This window comes from Meles meles, chromosome 11 (assembly GCF_922984935.1).
Source record: "Meles meles chromosome 11, mMelMel3.1 paternal haplotype, whole genome shotgun sequence".
Classification (NCBI taxonomy): domain Eukaryota; kingdom Metazoa; phylum Chordata; class Mammalia; order Carnivora; family Mustelidae; genus Meles; species Meles meles.
The window spans coordinates 13,675,237-13,695,695 of record NC_060076.1 but is presented as its reverse complement, the minus strand read 5'-3'; the positions used below and the strand labels follow the sequence as shown (position 1 = coordinate 13,695,695).

Below are 20,459 nucleotides of genomic sequence, written 5' to 3'. Positions count from 1 at the left end.
CTCTCCCTCCCTATAATTCTGTTTTAATTTTCTCTTTCTGCCCACTGTAATGTAAGATTTCTGGAGGCAAGTCTTTCTTGGCATCCATTACATTTAGTAGGTATACATAGCAGCTATTGAACAAGTATTTGTTGAAGGAATAAAAGAATGAACTTTGCTTTTCTAGGTCTCATCTTCCTCATCTAGTTGGGAAATGTGGGAAATGTGACTAGCTCAGAGATGTCAAATACGTGGCTACCCTGTCTGTTTGTGTTGATGGTGTGCTCACCAGTGGGACACTCTTCCTTGCTAAGCTTGCACCTGTCTCTAAGATGAAAACCCATTTGCCTCCCCGGATTAGACAATGATTAAAGTAATCCTGAAGGACCCCTCTAACTCTAAATTCTGTAATACACAACATATACAAACACATTGTCATCATCCAAACATCCAAGGAACAGGGAAGATGCCAGTATTTGAGCTAAACTTTGAATGTAGATGCATGTTCTTCAACTACCTAATGGTTCTAACATAGAAAATACACACATAAATGAGTTTCCATTGGTAAATAAATTATAACAATCAGTATCTCTCTCACTTTTTATTTGTTTTGGGGGGAGGGACTATCAGTACATTTGTCCACATGGTCATTATACAGGATGTGATGGATGTTGATAACCTTGTTAGCCCTTCATGATCATTAAGAATCGTAAAGGCAGTATGGGATTTAGAATTAGGAGACGTGAGTTTTGATTTTGGCTTTGCCCCTAACTCCATGAAAGAACCTCCTGGGGATGACTTTCTTCTCTAAGAAGGCTATCAGTGCATATAATCTCTAAGGGTCCTCTGGTTCTAGTGATTGATTCATATCTATGGTATGCTCATTTGGTGGACAAAAGCATGGAGGTCAGAATGGGTGTGGAACATATAGTGGGTGGGATGTGGGTGGCAGGACAAATGTCTCCAGGAGGATAAAACAAGATAAAGAAATGTTACCTGGGTTGAATAAAAGCCACCTCCATACCTCTGCTCTTCAGATAGCCATTTGATGATCGGGTTAACATAATTTATATCTTTCAGGCTCAGAAAGGTGAGCAAAGCATAGGCAGTGGTTTCTACCATATGTGCTGTACCAGAGTTGGGTGCAGATCTATCTTGTTGAAGATCGTCTTTCCAAAAACGATAAACGACTGGCTCACCTGAACATCAGCAAATTACATTCATTAATATCATTAAAAATGTGAATTTGACATGAATTCTAGCAGGTTTCTAGAAGTTTCTTCTGGTAGTGGCCTTTTGAGTTCTAGAAGTTTCTTACTCATTTGTAGGAAGAACTTCCTCGAAGGGACCGATACAAAATAAGTTCTCTTAATACAGTGCCGTTTGTCTTGACTTGAAAGTGTCATCATGGAGAGCCCACGTACTTGGGAAGAGCAGTGTCGTGGAGTGAGAAGTGCAATAAACTGGTAACTAGTACGCCCAGGTTCTACTCTCTACCCTCCTAGGAACTGACCATGTCGATTTGGACAGATTCTTTTAGTCCTGTGGGACTAATTTTCTAATACCTAAGGTGTATGTGGTACTTTTTTCCTCGCAGCGAAACTCAGGTGAGATACCAAATGTAACTCTTAGTCCACCAGAAAGCACCATCCACAGAGCAAGGCTTACTGTTGTTATTGACACTATGAGATAAATTGGAAATTTTCTGCCTGATTGGAAAAAAAAATTCTGTGTCCTAGAAATTATGAGATCATGCCCAAAGCCTTAGTTCAGTCTTATATGATCTCTTCCCAATGTAAAGCACTAAAGATAATTTCATATATGCAATACTTTTAATAAACTAGGTTCTAAATTATATTTGTTATTGCTTTAGTAATTTAAACTTGTCACTATACATCCTTTAAAAATAGATTATTTTTAAAAAACAATAAGGCATATTTGGAAATCATTTTTGAAGGTTAGTCAAGATTTTGATGTATCTGTTTACAATTCATAATTATGTTATTTGCATGACTTTGGACAATGTTTCCCCTCCTTCTCAAAGACTCAGATTTGTTGTAGTTAGAATGAAAATTTTGGTTTTTGAAGATACTTTCAGTGCAAACATTATTTGAATTATTAAGACCTCTTCTTAAATTCTATGATTTTATGATCCCTATCTTCTAAGACCCAAGATATTCTTTTGCATTATTTTAAAAGCACTGTACAAGTGGTTTTGAGGTTCAGTCATTTTTATTTTATTTTATTAAGGTTCAGTCATTTTTAAATTATGACAAAAATCAAATCTTGCACATAGCAGTACACTTCATGTTACATTTATCAAGCTTTTAGAAAACCTCAGCCAGGGACAGGGCTCAGAAGTGTCCAACTATGCCCGTGCTGGGGTAGGAACACTGGCCAGCAATCCCTGTTAGCCTGTTTCTATCTGTTTACCCCTGACCCATAGGAAGTGGTATCTTTATTTTTCAAAATGAAATACACATATAGCCAACCTAATACAGGATAAGCCAGAGTGGAAAGTGCAATGAACTGGCCATGAGCACACCCCTCTCTGCTAAAAGTCCTCCAGCGCCTTCTCTTTTCACTTGAAGTGGAAGTTAAAGGTTTGGGCTTCCACTGGCCCCCACAGCACCTGGATGTGAATGAGACACAGGCACCCCTTGGTCTGAGCAGAAGCAGACCCAACCCAGAGTGCCTGGCTAGGGGAATTCACAAGCTGAATTTCAGCCTCAGTTCACTGGCCTGGTTGGGAGCTGTGCACATTGTACAGCTGTCTACAGCTCTTGTGGCGCTCCTGTGATAACTTCCAAGGCTGTATACGATCCTCCCTCACTGCCTCCCCCTTTCCTTCCCTGGTCTCCCCATCATCTCACTCCTCTCCAGCAATACTGGCCTCCTTGCCATTCTTGGAGCTCCAGGCGCCCTCCTGCCTCAGGCATATGCACATGCTGCCTCTCCAGCAGGAACATCATTCGGATAGCCCCAGCTTGCTTTCCCACCTCCATCAGGTCTCAACTCAAGTACTAGCTTCTCAGGGAGGTTGAAATTACAACCTACTCCTTCTCCCTGTCTCCCTCTCCTGCTTCATTTTTCTTCATACCGGTCATCACTAACCTATTCACTTTTTGAAATATTTTACTTACCATGTTTGTCTGTCTCTCCATAACTGGAATGTAAGTTCCATGAGGACCTGGACTTTTTTTTTTCTTTTGGCCTGTGGCTTTGTCCCTAGAACCTAGAACAGTGTCTGGTATATAGGAGGTACTCAATGCATATGCAGAATGAGTGAAAAACAGCACTTATTATATTGTATTATGATGATTTGTTCCTTTAGGACAGAGATGGTGTCTTATTCAACTTTGCAAACCCTAACCTCCTTCCCAGAACTAGCAGACTCTATATGCTTAGTAAACAATTGCCGAATAAACGTATGAAACAAGTCATACCTTTAACAAAAGCCTTCCTCTTCAGGGCTGCGACAGTTGGTTGAAACCGTGGGTGACTTTTGTCTCCCAGGGAAAGAGCATAAGCAGAAATGGCCAGTGTAAAGGCGCTCTGGGCTGAGATGGCATTTTCAAGCAGAAAGGAATCAGCTTTAGTGAGAGCTGCGCTGATTTTCTGGAAACAAGAGCAAAAGATCTCTAGGTTTGTCAAGCTTCAACCTGTCAACTGATGAGAACTATCCCCAGGTGGCACCATCCCCCCCTCCCCCGCCCCGGCAGGCAAGATGAAGGGTAGAGTGAGAAATGACTTAATGGAAGTGGACAGTATTTCCCTGAAGCCAATCCCTCTAGAAGGAGCAGAGTACAATCTCAGAAGGAAAAATGTGCTTGTCCAAACTGGGTCCAGTTTTTGCCCCTCAGTTCTCATGTCTGTTGAGTTTTTTCCCTTTAGTTTCTCCTTCCCACATCAGATGTAGTCTCTGGGAAGAAGAAGCAGAGCACAGACACAGCTTTCCTCGTGTCCCCGCCTTGGCATAGCTGGGACAGACTCATATTCTCAAAAGGAATTTTAGTAAATAAAACCATAAATAGAAGGAAAAGAACCAAGCTGCCAGAATGCTTTTTGATCCCAAGAATTTCTGGGGAAATTGTCTCTATTACTTTGTCTTGAGACAACTGAAGTATTTCTTTTGGATACGTGCATGAGGACAAAGTCTAGTGCACTGCAGCAGTCAACTTGCCCAGCTCTTCTGAAGCTCCACTGTTTCTTGCTTAGGTACCACTGGGTGTTGACTGGCCCTCTAGGGCCCTGGGAACTTCTCCCTTGTTGATTATTTTGTCTTATTAAGTTTAAATAACAATTATCTCGAAACAAACTAAAAACAGCATTTTGTTTTGTGGATGAAGTCCTGCAAACCACCTTTGGGTTCTTCCATGTCTGTTCTGTAGGCTTGTTTGAAGGACATTGTTTAATTTGCTTCTGATTTGCAGGCAGGTGTGTTTGACCTCATGGCAGGGACTATTTCTTTCCAGATCAGGGAAACATCTCTGCTACCCTGTGGAGTCTTCCCTGTTGACTCACTCAGGTGAATCTTCTTTTCCCCTTAGTTTCCAAGCAAATGAAATGGCACACCCCAAAGAAGCAAATATACCATTGTGTGGTCTTAGTAGTTCCATGATATAAAATGCCTCCACTGTAGGATAACAGTCATACACATGTTGTAATATTACCAGAGACACTGGAAGGAAGCTAGGGACACCACATCATTTTTTCCTCAGCACAAGTTATTAGTTCTACTGTCTGCTCCATAATTTAGTAGCCTGTGATACTGGACAATTAAAGCCACCTTACCCACAGGTCTTAGTTTTTGCAACTGTCATCAAGTAGGTTGAGCCAGAGGGTCTCTAATATCTATCATAATTCTGCAATCTTTTGATTTTGGAGCTAACTTTATTTTCAAGGCAGCCCCTCCCACTAAATGGTATAGAAACAGACGATCAGTGTTAGAGGAAGGAAACTCTTACTTACCTCTGTGGGGCATATATCAAAAGCCTTTCTAAATCCAATCACTGTAAAGGCTGTAAGATATAAGGCATTCTCTCGGGCTTCAATAGGCAAGGTACCCTAAAAATAAGCAATGTTTTAAATGGAGAGTGAAATGGTGTCCTGAAAATGAAACGCCCTGGTTCTAATCTCCCCTTCTCCCTTCATGCATTCCAGTTGGACTGCGTGCCATTTCTCAGGAAGATCTGGATCTTCCTCACTTGCATAACTTCACATGCCTTTCTCTCCCTCCCCTTCCCACTGAAGTTCCACTTCATACCTCTTCACCACAAATTTCTCCCCCTCCTTCAAAACCCTGTTAAAAAACATCTCCCTCTCTGAAGCACTGTTCAGACTTTGTTCTCCCATATTATTTCCTCTTAGGGCAGTCACATTCCAATGCAATGTTTATACGATCTTCCAAAGTGTCCTCCATTTAACTCTCCAGATTTATTTCATGCCACTCACCCCCTCGCTCTTTTGGCCCCAGTTATTTGCATGAACCACCCTCTCTCTCTCCACTTCAAAATGCCAGGCACACTGTTTCCATCACTTGGAACACTCTTCCTGCCTTCCTCCTACCTAGCTCCCAAGATCCTGGCCAACTCATTTTTTCCAATTCTCCCATATGAGATTGAAGCCATCGCTTTCAACGAAACTGTATTTCCCTTTTCCTAACACGTATGGGACACTTGAAATTACTGACATCTGACTTCTCTGCTAGATCATAAGCTCTATGGCCTCAGTGACCACAATTGTTTTGTTCACTCTTGTGTCTCTACCATCTAGCACTTAGTACACATTCAGTAAGTATTTCTTGTATACGTAAATGAACACACACAATTATATGTAGATTAGAGTTGCTAGTATGTATAGCCTACTTTCCCTACCAGTGTGTGAGCTTTGTGACAGTCTATCCTTCCCACACTTCCTCCCTGATTGTGTTCTAAATAGAACCTTGCATGTATTAGGTGCTCAGTGAATGGTCGTCCAATAAATACAGACATATGGGTGGATGGATACATGGGCATCTTTAGGAAAAATTTATTGTAGTATTTTATTCTTCAAGTAGCACCTGGATGATGTCAGTTGCTCTCTGTTTCTTGTGGGAGTACTAGTCTGCTATTGGTGCAACAGAAGACATATGAGTTCCCTGATACCCAGGGAGCCATTTATGCCTGATACCATGCCAGAAAAGGATTAGATTAGGGCAGGCAAAAACAAAAACAAAAACAAAAACCCAAAACAAAACGAAACAAAAATGAAACAAAACAAACAAAACCAACCAACCAAACGAAAAACACCGTTGAATTTTAAAGAAACATTCTAAGGAGTAGAAGGGAGTAAAAGATACTGTACTGGTATCTTGGAGAGATACTATAATTACTTTGTAATTCAAGTTTATAAGTAGATTCTAACATCATACAACACTTTGTTGCACAGTTTAATAAAACTGACCCTAATCTCTCTTACTAACAGGATATAAATAGGGTCCCATCTTTCATGACAACACCTTGCGGCCCTGATATGTAAGAAGGCTCTGAGTTTCAAGTACGGAGTCTATACCAAGGGTATGCAGACTGACGAATACGTTTTATCTGTTCTAAGATCTCTAGTACTTACACCCTGTGGACCACCAGTGCCTGTTACATAAGAGATGTCAAAGGTATCTCTCATCTGACCTGTACTGAATTGTGTGAAGAGGAGTGCAAGAAGAACTTTCATATTCTTTGCCTGTACACCACAGGACTTTCTTAAAGGCATATATATTTTTTCTCTTCTTCAAACTTCTAAAATAGGATGAGAACAAAACTCAGACTTGTAAATAAAACTGTTGCTAATCTATATATTTGGTTTCCTTACCTGTAATTTTATTGGCTGATACTCAGAATTTTCCTTGAAAGATCCATTTTCCAGTTGCGCATTCTCCACCAGCCACAATAAACCATTACAAATTGAATTCTGGTTCTGATTTATGTATTTACTTATTTGTCCAAGTACTCTTAAAACAAAAGCTGTTAACCTTTAAGACAAAAATCAAATAATTAATATTTAGATGTTCAATCCCTTTGGCTTTCAACTTAATGTGTGTTTTAGTTAAAATGATATTTATTCTTTAAAAGAAAATAACATTTTAAATCATACAATTCTGAAGTATGTTGTCACCATTTTACAAGGGAAGAGATTTTAGGAAAATCTCCAAAAAAGTTCAGTCAACAAATGTGAACAATACATCTTTTGCGATTGCAACATTGCTAACCAGCACACAAACTAAAAAACTGATGCCTGACGATTAAAAACAAAATTACTCTAAAGTTAAAGACAATAGTAGTGAAGCAAATAGTTTTGAGTCAGGGCACTGACATATGAACATAAGACCTAGAAGAGAAAGATCTTAAAATTCTAGACTGTACAATGTGTACAAGCTGGTTAATCTAAAGTCTTGTCTGAGGCCTGAATTTCCTTCCCCAACATTCACAAGAGTGTTTACCATGCCTGGAGGTCACGCCACTACCTCACAAGGAAGCTTTAACTATCATGATTACTGAGGTTTTCTTGTTTTCGTTTTTTGCTTTTTGAAGCAATTTCAGTCGCTACTAATATCTCTTAAAGAATGTCCAAGAGTATCTAATTCATAACCCCACAATAACTCTTTATCTCACCCCCACGCTTCTGCTCCCGTTCCCTCACTCTCTGAGCACCCAGAGCCACCCGCCTTTCAGCCCTTCACTTCTGAGAGTAAGACCACTTGACTTTCCCTCTCACTTAAAATGTTTTATTTTCATTTTTCTTTCTAAAGTGAACGATATATTGGGCCACCTGGTGACTCAGTGTTATACTTCGGCTCAGGTCATGATCCCAGGGTCCAGGGATTAAGCCCCACATGGGGCTCCCTGCTCAGCAGAGAGCCTGTTTCTCCCTTTCTCTCTGGTCCTCCCCCCTGCTTGTGCTCATTCACACTCTCTCACAAATAAATAAATAAAATCTTTAAAAATAAAATAAAATGAATGATGTATTATATTCTATATTTCTCAAAAGATATTTTGAAAGTATTCAGATACTGGCCATTTTATTCTGTGTATGTTTCTCTCAAGGAACTTGTGGAGTTCAGTCGAGGACAGTACCCAAATATTTCTGCATTTTTGGCTGAACAACATCCACTCAGTCTTGCCGAGAACTCTCGAGAGGCCCCAGATATTTACTGAAAGACTACTGCATCTTCTTGGGGAGAGGGGGCATTTCATCCTCTAAGCGTTTGTTCCCAGCAGTTGCTGTGCTGGTTTCTAAGCCCTAACCATTGCAACCTGGTGGGTATCCTCCAGTAGGCATGCTCTAGGGGTCTACATGTCTTTTAAAACATGCCACCCACATGTGGTTAGACCCTCTTCCAAGGTAAAATCTGTGGACTTGATAACTGGTTGGATATAGAGCCAAAAGGAAAGGGATGATTCAAACTTGTATACAGTGTTGCTGCCCACAGATTAAGGAAACCAAAACAAAAAACTGAATTTGGCATGGATTATGCTCGAAAGGGCCTTTGGCTCCCAGATCCCTAGAAATGTGGATTTGGAGCTTAGGTAAGAAGCTAGGCCTCAAAACATCAATTAGGGAATCATCTGTGTAGAAATTATGGAAATCATGGGCAAAGATGAGATTGCACAAGGAGAGATTACAGAAAATAAGAGGTGAAGGATGAAATTCCGGGGACTCTCAATAGTTACAGGACATAATCCAAAAGTCAGTTATTCCAGATTGTAAAAGCCTTAATAGTGTTTCATATAGTAGAATTTATAACGCACTTGGAACACTATATTTTCATTACATACTTTGTCAGTGCATGATAATATTTTTTCTGAAAATCGAGTGCAATGTGTACTTTCAGTTAATTCAGACAGTCTTGCCTTCATCAGAAATAAGGAAGTTCTTATGCTTCACTGATAAGTACTTACTGAGCACCTGCTACATGTCAGGTGTGTAGCAGACACTGGGAATTCTTGAGATTGCCCATGTGGAGCTTACGTTCCAGTGGCAAGACAGGTAACAGGTGAGATAAGAATGTTAATGATAAATTTTAGGGAGAAAGGGAAAATTGAGAAGCAGGATATGGAATGTTGGGATGGGAATGGAAATGCAATTTTTGATAGAATGATTAGTAAAGGCCTCACTGAGAAGGCGACTTTTGGTGAAGACCTGAGGGAGGTGAGGGAACTAGCCACTGATACCTGCAGAGCATTTCTGACAGAGGTAACGTGACTGCAAAGGCCCTGGAGTGGAACGCCTCATGTGTTCAAGGAACATCGAAGAGGCCAGGAGGGCTTGAGTGGAAGGAAAGAGAATAGTAGGGGATGTAGCTGGAGAGGTGAGATGAAGCCAGACCACGTAGGGCCTTGTGATTTACAGTAAGTTTGGTTTCTACCCTGGGTAAGATGGGAAGCTCCCAAGGAGTTCTGAGTGACGTGACCTAACTTAACGTTTTAACAGGTCACTCCAGTTGCTGTGTTCAGTATAGATAAAGAGGGGAAAGGCGGAAGACAAAAGAGCAGAGGAGGCTAGTACAATAATCCAGGTAAGAAATGGGAGTGACTTGGACCAGGACAGCGTGGTGGGGTTTGTAAGGAGGAGTCAAGCTTAGGATACATTTTGAAGGTACAGCCAGAAGTATTTGCTGGATCAGATGTGACTTGTAAGAGAAAAAAGGCAATGAAGGATAACTAAACTTCCAGCCTGAGCAAATGGATGAATGGAACTTCCATTAAGATTCTCTAGTTAATTAATCAACTATTTTATGAAAATGCAAATCAAAACCTTCTACTTACCAGGTGCTAGCACTTCCGCCCTTCCACATGCTGTAAGAGTAGTCAGAATTTCTGTAGGACATGATGCTCACCAATCCTAAGAGGCACCAGAAAAAGAACATAGTGCTTCACTGACCTTCATTTCTACACAAAGAGTGTTTATTAGCTCCTGGGAATGGTAAACTTCCTTTGGTGTTGGGCAGCAAGCATGTGCTCTGCGGCTAATGTTAAACTTCTCCAAAGAAGTATCTGAATCATGGCTTGTTTGAATTGGGAATTATCAAGTAGAACATTCTGAGCTCATTCAAGAAGGAAGGAAGTGCTCTGTAGGGGTTGGAATGCAGGCGTCTTGTCTCTCATCCAGGCATTTTGTTAAGCCAAATGCTACAGAAAATAGTATTTATTTATATAGTTGTGTCTATCTCACAATTTTCTTTTTACTGAAATTCTTTTATGATTACACTCTGTGTAATTCATAAAACCTTAAATATTAGTTTAATTATATCATTAGTTTAAAAGTCACAACATTTTTATGTACAATATGCAAAATAGATTTTTTTTTTTACCTTCTCTAAGTTTTTTCTCCAGGTTCTGTCTTTTAGCTAATACATTAGTAGAAAAAATATCCCAATTGTTTCCTGCTTCCAGGTAGTGAAAAACATAGAATACAGGGACAACACTCATCAGTTCTGCTTCTGCATTCCCCTTGGGGAGGTGGGTAAGAATATTAATGCCTTCCTGACTCAGAACGGCAGATATGACCTCACCTATAAGCAGTCCTGTAACAAACAAACAAACAAATCAAGGTAAAGACACAATCAGTTTCTAACAACTTCTGAGTTATGATATATCTTAAAAATAGAGAGAAGAGCAACTATCCCTGTTCTTACCTTTTTTTGAGAGAGAAAGAGAAAGCGAGAGCAAGCAGTGGGCAGCGGGAGTGTGGGGAAGAGACAGAGGGTGAGGAAGAGAGAGAATCTTAAGCAGGTTCCATGCCCAGTGCAGAGCCTGACTCAGGGCTCGATCTCACAACACTGAGATCATGACCTGAGCTGAAATCAGGAGTCAGACACTTAATCAACTGAGCCACCCAGGCGCCCCCTTGTCCCTTTCTTTTAATCTAGGCAGTTGAATTAACTTCTTAGCTGGGGAGAGACAAAAAAGATCTAGTGAGGAATATGAATTTATTATTTTTTTTATTTTTTTATTTTTTTAAAAGATTTTTCATTTATTTAATTGACAGAGAGAGATCACAAGCAGACAGAGAGGCAGCAGAGAGAGAGGGAAGCAGACTCGCTGTGGAGCAGAGAGCCCGATGCGGGACTCGATCCCAGGACTCCCAAGATCATAACCTGAGCCGAAGGCAGCAGCCCAACCCACTGAGCCACCCAGGTGCCCCAGGAATATGAATTTAAAAGAAATACCAAGAACAGGTTTAAAAATGCCACTGGAATATGGTGCTAAGATGGTATAATGTAGCAGGCAGATTACTGCATAGATATGGCATAGATATGGCAAATTTGTTCTCATCCAACATGACAGCTTTAGACATTGTAAACTCTATGAATCAATTGCTCCCACAAAGCAAAGCAAAACGCCTGGGCTCTGAGTGTTCTGCCAGTGCTGTGGGGACTCTGTCCAAAAGTCACCGAGTGTTACTGGGCAAACCAATTTTCACATAATCAACACCAGGATTGCACATGATTAAAAAAGTTTCTCACAGTACCTAACATTCTGTAGTCCAGGGCTTTATCTGAGATAAAGTTAGTCAGGACATTCTATTGTTTTGATGACATATGACTGAATAATAAAGGTTGGAGACCAGAGGAAACTCACTGAAGCTGCCACTTCTGCAAATGTACCTGAGGGGAAAGAACCACTCTGGGACTGATATTTCAGCAGAGCAGTGCAACTCTGGTGGCGCCATTTACAGGTCACAAAGCCCTCTCTGGAGCAAGAGTGGTTGGAATTGGAAATGGAAATGGAAAGTTTGAGAGAAGTCTTTGGGTCAGTGGTAACCCCCACCCTTCATCATGGGAGAATGAATCTCCATTTAAATCAGGCCAATGGGAGAAAACAGTCAGAAAAGCTGTTGGGGATTTGAAGGTGGTAGAAAGAGTAGGGTTTCCCCAGAGTACATGCATTTGTACATGCTTCTGAGTAGAGAAGAGAGAGAAGAGGAGAAACAGAATAATCATGAGGATATTTGTTATTTGAAGCATAAAGTGAAATGAAAAATAAAAATGGCATTTGTCACTTTACCTTTTATACTCACAATCCTTTGGACTTTTGTTTTGGGGACCAAATCTAATGGTACCCTGTATGGGAACTCCTTTCGTCTAGTAATGACACCTGAAATTTTAAAACAATTATTAGATTTACACAGAATTCTTTTTTAAAATTTAAATTCTATTAATTAACTCATATTGTTTTATCAGTTTTAGAGGTAGAGGTCAGTGATTCATCAGACTTATATAACACCCAGTGCTCATTACATCACATGCCCTACTTAATGCCCATAACCCAGTTACCCCATTCCCCTAGCTCCCTCCCCTCCAGAAACACTCACTTTGTTTCCTATGATTAAGAGTCTCTTATGGGGGAAAAAAAAAAAAAGAGTCTCTTATGGTTTTTTTTCTCTCTCTGATTTCATCTTGTTTTATTTCTCCCTCCCTTTCCCTGTGCTCCTCTGTTTCGTTTCTTAAATTTCACCGATGAGTGAGATCATATAATTGTCTGTCTTTGATTAACTTATTTTGCTTAGCATAATACCCTCTGGTTCCATCCATGCTGCAAATGGCAAGATTTCATTTTTTTTTAATGGCTGAGCGATATTCCATTGCATATAAATTCCACATCTTCTTTATCCATTCATTAGTCGATGGACATCTGGGCTCTTTCCATAGTTTGGCTATTGTGGACATTGTTGCTATAAACATTACGGTGCAGGTGTCCCTTCAGATCACTACATCTGTATCTTTGGGGTAAGCCCCTAGTAGTACGATTGCTGGGTGATAGGGTAGCTCTATTTTTAACATCTTGAGGAATCTCCATACTGTTTTCCAGAGTGGCTGCACCAACTTGCATTCCCACCAACAGTGTAGGAGGGTTCCCCTTTCTCTGCATCCTCACCACAATTTGTCATTTCCTGTCTTATTCATTTTAGCTATTCTGACTGGTGTGAGGTAGAATCTCATAGGTTTACCCAGAATTCTTGAAGGAACCCCAGTTGCAGGTTATTTATAATATACTAGCTTCCAAAGAATTGTCTTAAAATAAAAGGCGCTTGGGGGCACCTAGCTGGTTCAGTTGTTAAGCATCTGCCTTTGGCTCAGGTCATGATCCCAGGGTCCTGGAGTAGAGCTCCAAGTCAGGTTCCCTGCTCAGTGGGAAGCCTGCTTCTTCCTCTCCCACTCCCCCTGCTTGTGTTCCCTCTCTTGTTGTGTCTCCATCAAATAAATAAATAAAATAAAATAAATAATAAAACAAAAGTTCCTCTTATAATAACTATATTAAAAGTTTAAAAGTAAGTTAAAAATAATCAAGGATTTTTATCAAACCCTAGGCTTATATAATCTCTTTAGAGCATTAAATTTAGCTATAAGCTTCCTGGTCATTACAAGATAGGAAATAAATAGGTTATATAAATTTATTCCACCAGAAAAAGGGAGCATGCCGTTTTGTCCAAAGAGAGAAAATTATTCTCAGAACTGAAAGTTAAAAATAACTAATGTAATTGCTCAGTCAAGGATATTTGAAGATTAGCTCCATTGGGATGCACGCCCTGAAATTCTTTCCACTTTCTCTCACTTTAACTTAGACACTTTTTCTCTATGTGCAATAACAGAGTTTTAGCATACTTGTTATCTGAACATTTTTCTACTTTAATCATTGGTTTATTTCATAAAAATGGTATTTATCATTCTTCTGATAGAATACCAAGCACTCTGCTAATCTTCTAAATGCTTTGTTATACTGGATCTTACGACAACCCTGTTTGCTAGGTCTATTGTTATTGTTTTTATTTTATAGATGAGAAAACTGAGGTTTAGAAAGCAAATTGCTCCAAGCCACAGAGCGGGCAGAGATGAAGCTTGGATCTGATCTCAGAAGTTTTACTGTGGACCAACAGCAGTCACCACAGAGACCCCCCACCTCTCATTGCCCTACCAGAAAAGCTCTGAGGGCAGGAACTATCTCTTATTGTAAGCTGTAGTACCAGCATTTACCACTGTCCTTGGCACAGGGCAGATGCTGAAAGAAAATAGTGACATTTGCCATTTAATGGGCAAGTACATGGCTTTGCGGAAGGGACAGGAATGTTCCTCAGGTAACTTCTTTCTTCATTAACTTTTAATAAATGCTGAGGATGTAATTTTTTTAAAAAGATCTTATCTATTTGTTTGACAGAGAGAGAGCCAGCAAGAGAGGGAATACAAGCAGGAAGAGTGGGAGAGGGAGAAGCAGGCTTCCCCCTGGGCAGGGAGCCTGGAGCGGGGCTTGGTCCCAGGACCACGGGATCATGTCCGGAACCGAAGGCAGACGCTTAACAACTGAGCCACCCAGGTGCCCCTGAGGATGTAATATTAAAATAAAACTCAGTGAAGACATTTAAGAGGTTTGTGGTATGGTTGAAAGAGCATGGAACTCAGAAGGAGCTTCCTCTATATGTGACAGTGGGCAAGACGCTTCACCTTTCTGTGCCTTGATGTACTCCTCAGTTCCATAGAGGTAATAGTATTTTCCTCAAAGGATTTTAATAAGGGTGAGAATAATGTAGACAGAGATCCTGGCAAACGATACATTGTACTTAATAACAGTTGGTTGTCTGAAATTATCTAAATTTGATGCTCTATTAGTTTTTCTATTGATATCTGCCTTTGGCTATTTCATTTCTTATTAGCAATTCTGCCACCAGATTGAAAAGGTACAGAAGAGAAAACTAAAACTAACAGAAGTCAATACTAGTCCTTGTCAGAAATCATGATAAAAGACTCATCAAGGGATACCTGGGAGGCTCAGTCAGTTAAGCATCTGTCTGCCTTCCGCTCAGGCCATGATCTCAGAGTCCTGAGATGGAGACATGCACTGGGCTCCCTGCTGAGCAGGGAGCCTGCTTCTCCTGTTGCCTGCCACTCCCCCTGCTTGTGTTTTCCCTCTCTCTGTGACAAATAAATAAAATCTTTTAAAAAATAAAAATAAAAGACTCATCAAGACATCACATATAAAGGTAGATGCCAGAGAGATTAAAACATTTAAAAGTCAAATCTATAAAACCAATAGGGTAAAATATACAGTATCTCTGTGAACTAAGAGCAGGGAAAGACTTTATAAAGATTACCCTCAAAATACATAACAGCTGTAAAGTAAAATTATAATGAACTGGCTATATCAGAATATCAGAATAAAGGATTCCTATTCAAAACCCACTAGGGTTCACTATTGCTCAAAAAAGTACACCAGAGGACTGCCTGGGTGGCTCAGTCAGTTAAGGGTCTGACTCTTGATTTCTGCTCAGGTCATGATCTCATGGTCATGAGACAGAGCCCCACATGCAGCTTTGTGCTCAGCAGGGAGTCTGCTGGAGAGTCTCTTTCCCTCTCCCACTGCCCCTTCCTCCTCTCGCTCACACACATGCTTGCTCACTCTCTTTCAAATAAATAATCTTTTTTTTAAAAAAAAGTACACCAGAGACAAAAATCATTTAGAAATAGACCCCCCCCCCAAAAAAAAATCTAAAAGGAAAATAGAACAAGGTGCGAAAGGTAAGAATAGGAAAATCACAGATGGGAAGCCCAAATGGCCAATAAGCATATGGGGAAATGTTTATAATCATTTGTACTCAGAAGGATCCAAACTAAAACAATGAGACAGCATTCTATGCCTTTCATAAATGGCACATTTTAGAGTAATAATACCCCAGTATTGTAAGTGCTGGTGAGGATGTAGAGAGATGACAATGCTCACGCGGTGCTGGCAGATGTATAAATAGCACAGCCATTCTGAAGACCAACAGGACAGCAGTAAATAACATTCAATATATGTATGCCCTCTGACCCAGCAGTCACACTCCTGGATATACAGTCTGGATTAATGCTGACAGATCTGTAAAGGGAGATGTATAATGTTCACTGCAGTATTGCTCACAATGGTGGGGAATCTGTCACTAGAGGACGGATAAGTAAAATTGTGGTGGAATATACTCTGAAACACTGTAAGAAGCAGTGAGCATTTCTTTAAAACAGAATGTTGAGTTTAAAAACTTAAGAAATAGAGTGGGATAGAGAATAGGATCTGAGTGGGTGCATTTAAAGGAAGGGAAATGGGAGCAGGGATTAGGAATAAAGGGAGGATGTCCAAAAGGTTACTACATATGTTCCCCTTTAGAATTTTGATGGATTCCTGTCTCACATTGAGGTCTTTTATCCATTTAGAGTTTATTCTTGTGTATGGTGTAAGAGAATGGTCAAGTTTCATTCTTCTGTATATAGCTGTCCAAGTTTCTCAGCACCATTTATTGAAGAGACTGCCTTTTTTCCACTGGATATTTTTTCCTGCTTTGTCAAAGATTAGTTGACCATAGAGTTGAAGGTCCATATCTGGGGTCTCTATTCTGTTCCATTGATCCATGTGTCTGTTTTTGTGCCAGTACCATGATGTCTTGGTGATCACGCCTAGTAATATATCTTGAAATCAGGCAACATGATGCCCCCAGCTTTGTTTCTCTTTTTCGACATTTCCTTGGCGATTTGGGGTCTTTTCTGGTTCCATACAAATTTTAGGATTGTTTGTTTAGCACTTTGAAAAATGCCATTGGTATTTTGATCCAGACGGTGTTGAAAGTATAGATTGTTCTGGGTAGCATAGACATCCTAACAATGTTTATTCTTCCGATCCATGAGCATGAAATATTTTTCCATCTTTTCATGTCTTCTTCAATTCCCTTCACAAGTGTTCTGTAGTTTCTAGAGTATAGATCCTTTACCTCTTTAGGTTATTACGGGGTAAGGTTTTTGGTGCTATTGTAAATGGAATCGATTCTTTAATTTCTCTTTCTACAGTTACATTGTTAGTGTATAAGAAAGCAACTGATTTCTATGGATTGATTTTGTATCCTGCCACATTACTGAACTGCTGTGTGATTTCTAGTAATTTGGGGGTGGAGTCTTCTGGGCTTTCCACACAAAGTATCATGTCATCTGGGAAGAGAGAGAGTTTGACCTCTTCTTTGCCAATTTGAATACATTTTATTTCTTTTTGTTGTCTGATTGCTGTTGCTAGGACTTCTAGTACTATGTTGAACAACAGCGGTGAGAGTGGGCATCCTTATTGTGTTCCTGATCTTAAGGAAAATGCTCTCAGCTTTTCCCCATTGAGAATGCTTTTCCTCATTGAGAACTCACTTTCGAATTTGAGAATGGGCTTTTCATAGATGGTTCTATCCCTATATTGAAGAATTTTAATCAGAAAAAGATGCTGTATTTTGTCAAATGCTTTTTCTGCATCAATTGAGAGGACCACCATATGGTTCTTCTCCCCCCCTTATTAGCATGTTCTATCACATTGATTGATTTGCAAATATTGAACCACACTTGCATCCCAGGGATAATCCCACCCAGTCACGACAGATAATCTTTTTAATGTACTGTTGGATCCTAGTAGGGAGAATCTTGTTGAGAATTTTGGCAGCCATATTCATCAGCAATATTGATTGGCAATTCTCCTTTTTGATGAGGTCTTTGCCTGTTTTGGGATCAAGGTAACGCTGGCCTCATAGAATGAGTTTGGAATTTTTCCTTTTTTCTATTTTTTGAAGCAGCATCAGAAGAATAGGTATTATTTCTTCTTTGACTGTTTGGTAGAATTCCCCAGGGAATGCAACAGGCCCTGGACTCTTGGTTTTGAGGGGGTTGTTGATCACTGCTTCAATCTCATTACTGGTTATTGGTTTATTCAAGTAGCCACATGAAAGCATGTTCAACATCATTAGCCATGAGGGAAATTCAAATCAAAACCACACTGAGATACCACCTCACACCAGTTTAAATGGCAAAAATTGACAAGACAAGAAACAACAAATATTGGAGGGTTTGTGAGAAAGGGGAACCCTCTTACGCTTTTGGTGGGAATGCAAGTTGGTACAGCCACTTTGGAAAACAGTGTTGAAGTTCATCAAAAAATTAAAAATAGAGCTACCCTATGACCCAGCAATTGCACTACTGAGTATTCACCCCAAAGATACAGACGTAGTGAAAAGAAGGGCTATATGCACCCAGTGTTCATAGCCGCAATGTCCACAATAGCCAAATAGTGGAAGGAGTCAAGATGTCCTTCAACAGACGAGTGGATAAAGAAGATGTGGTCCATATATACAATGGAATATTACTCAGCCATCAGAAAGGATGAATACCCAACTTTTGCATCACCATGGCTGGGACTGGAGGAGATTATGCTGAGTGAAATAAGTCAAACAGAGAAAGACAATTACTGTATGGTTTCACTTATTTGTGGAACATAAGGAATAGCATGGAGGACATTAGGAGAAGGAAGGGAAAAATGAAGGGGGGGGTGGAAATTAGAGAGGGGAGACAAACCATGAAAGACTATGGACTCTGGGACTCAAACTGAAGGTTTTAGAAGGGAGGGGGTGAAGGGATGGGTGAGCCCTGTGATGGGTATTAAACAGGGTACGTATTACATGGAACACTGGGTGTTTTAGGCAAGCAATGAATCATGGAATACTACATTAAAAACTAATAACGTACTGTATGGTGACTAACATAACATTCAAAAAAAAGAAAGGAATGAAGGGAGGAAAGAAAACACGCGGGGCCTGCCCAGACCATTGATGTGGTGTGCCAAGAAGTGGGGAGTGGTGAGGAGCTGAACTCCCTGCAACCCAAAGAAGATTTGGAGGCAAAGGCTTGTGGGGGAGAGAAAGCAAGAACCAAAGATGCGGGCTCCTTGGATTGAGTTTCTACATTTAGTCCTCATTTTAAGCTGATGCCACACTATTTTCATTCCTATTACTTTATAATTTTTTCTGATACCTTCTTCTCCCTCACTGATTTTTTTCCCCTAATTTTCAGTGATGTTATTGTCCATCTACTTTTCCAAATACATGTTAGCCTTAAAAAAAAAGAAAGAAATTCTATAAAGTATATAGCAATTCTGACACATAAATATTGGAAGTATTTAATAAACTCTCCAAACTTACTGGACAAAATCAATTGTCATCTTTACCCTATTTAGTTCTCTAGAAACTTACAAAGCTGCCTAAATCTAAGTTGTCTAAAACAATAAGGGAAACGGTTGTATGGCAAGATTAGAAAGAGGCAGAGGTTTTATTATAACTAATTTTTTAACCAAGATTTTTGACTGAGATATTTATTCCCAGATAAAAGATCATTCCCATTGTGTGGCCCGGATGTCCACACCTGGGATGTACAAGACAGGGCCATTTTGCAAATCTGTTTGCAGTAATGTCAGTATGGAAGGCACAGGGTAACCAGGAAGAAAATAAAGACATAAATACACACTGGCTCTGAGGTTTGATATAAGTAACTTCATGAGGCTCCAGATCTCAGAATTTGTAATATCTCTACCCACAGATCCTTCACAATGGACAGGCTGGAAGAAGGTCTATAAAGATAAAATTAAGTAAAAAAGGGAGCATCTGGATATATGCATTTAAGACGGATTTTTCTTCCTGTTACTCTGTTGAAGTCATCTTTAGCTTATGATACTCAGCTGATTTAAAGGTAAAGGTCTGAATTATTTGCTTTGCTTTCCTTTGCAATTCTCAGAAATGGCTCTCTGGGTATAAGGGTCTTGATGTATAGGTAAGCTTTTTTCCCTCATTGCTATATCATTGAAAGCAAAGAAACACGATTCAAGGCAATAATATGGTAAATTTAATCCATTTAGTAAGAACTATGACAGGCTATCTTTTTTTGTTGAACAGAATTGTTAACTGAACCTATTGTAAATTTCATGTATATATAAATGTATGAGCCTTGATTAAGTGCTTGGATATTTGCAAAATTCTAACCGTGAGAAGGTTCGGAATATCTTTATTGAAGGGTAAAAGTAGGGTAGTAGGAACAACAAGGAATGAGTTAGTTAAGTGATTAATCAGCATTATTGTGTTTTCAAATACTGTGTGTTAAAGAAGTATGGAAATGACTTTTTCTTAGGTATTCCTTGGGATTGATGGCTCTATAAGAAAATACTATAAATTATCATTGTGATGGATACAAAATAACTAACATCAAAGAGAAGTCATGCAATTATCACTATTTCAATGCTTTGCACTTAAAATTAATGGAATTCTTTTTCTTTGTTCTAAACCCATCCAGATTACAATACATCCTGTGCTATCAAGAATGTCAATGAACTAAGAAATGAATATTTCTTATTCCAGACAACTAACATTTTGAAAAACAATGTTTCAGGTTACCTAGACACTTTAATTTCTAGAGCAAAAGACAACATATAAAATACCCACCATAAATACCCCTTGGGTCCAGAGTAACACCAGCATAACTTTCCTTTTTGATACCTTCTGGCTAAAAAGGCAGAAAACACTCAGTAAAGAATATAATTGAATTTAATTCCCTCAGTGAAGCCTTAATTTGTTCCCTGAATTTCAGCTGCCCCCTTCAAATGATGAAAAAATAAAATAAAATTTATATGACT

At 39.6% G+C, this 20,459-nt stretch overlaps 1 protein-coding gene across 1 annotated transcript in view; it reads right to left on the bottom strand.

Moving 5' to 3' along the window:
- Positions 1-20,459, bottom strand: part of C5 (complement C5) — a 91,148-nt gene that overhangs the window by 22,662 nt on the left and 48,027 nt on the right. Inside the window, exons 22-29 of the mRNA XM_046022273.1 lie at positions 20,269-20,329; positions 12,024-12,113; positions 10,328-10,540; positions 9,783-9,858; positions 6,829-6,988; positions 4,951-5,046; positions 3,426-3,597; positions 976-1,178 (exon numbers count right to left, since the gene is read on the bottom strand). Of these exons, the coding sequence (XP_045878229.1) occupies positions 976-1,178; positions 3,426-3,597; positions 4,951-5,046; positions 6,829-6,988; positions 9,783-9,858; positions 10,328-10,540; positions 12,024-12,113; positions 20,269-20,329 (1,071 nt within the window). The remainder of the gene's footprint in view (positions 1-975; positions 1,179-3,425; positions 3,598-4,950; positions 5,047-6,828; positions 6,989-9,782; positions 9,859-10,327; positions 10,541-12,023; positions 12,114-20,268; positions 20,330-20,459) is intronic.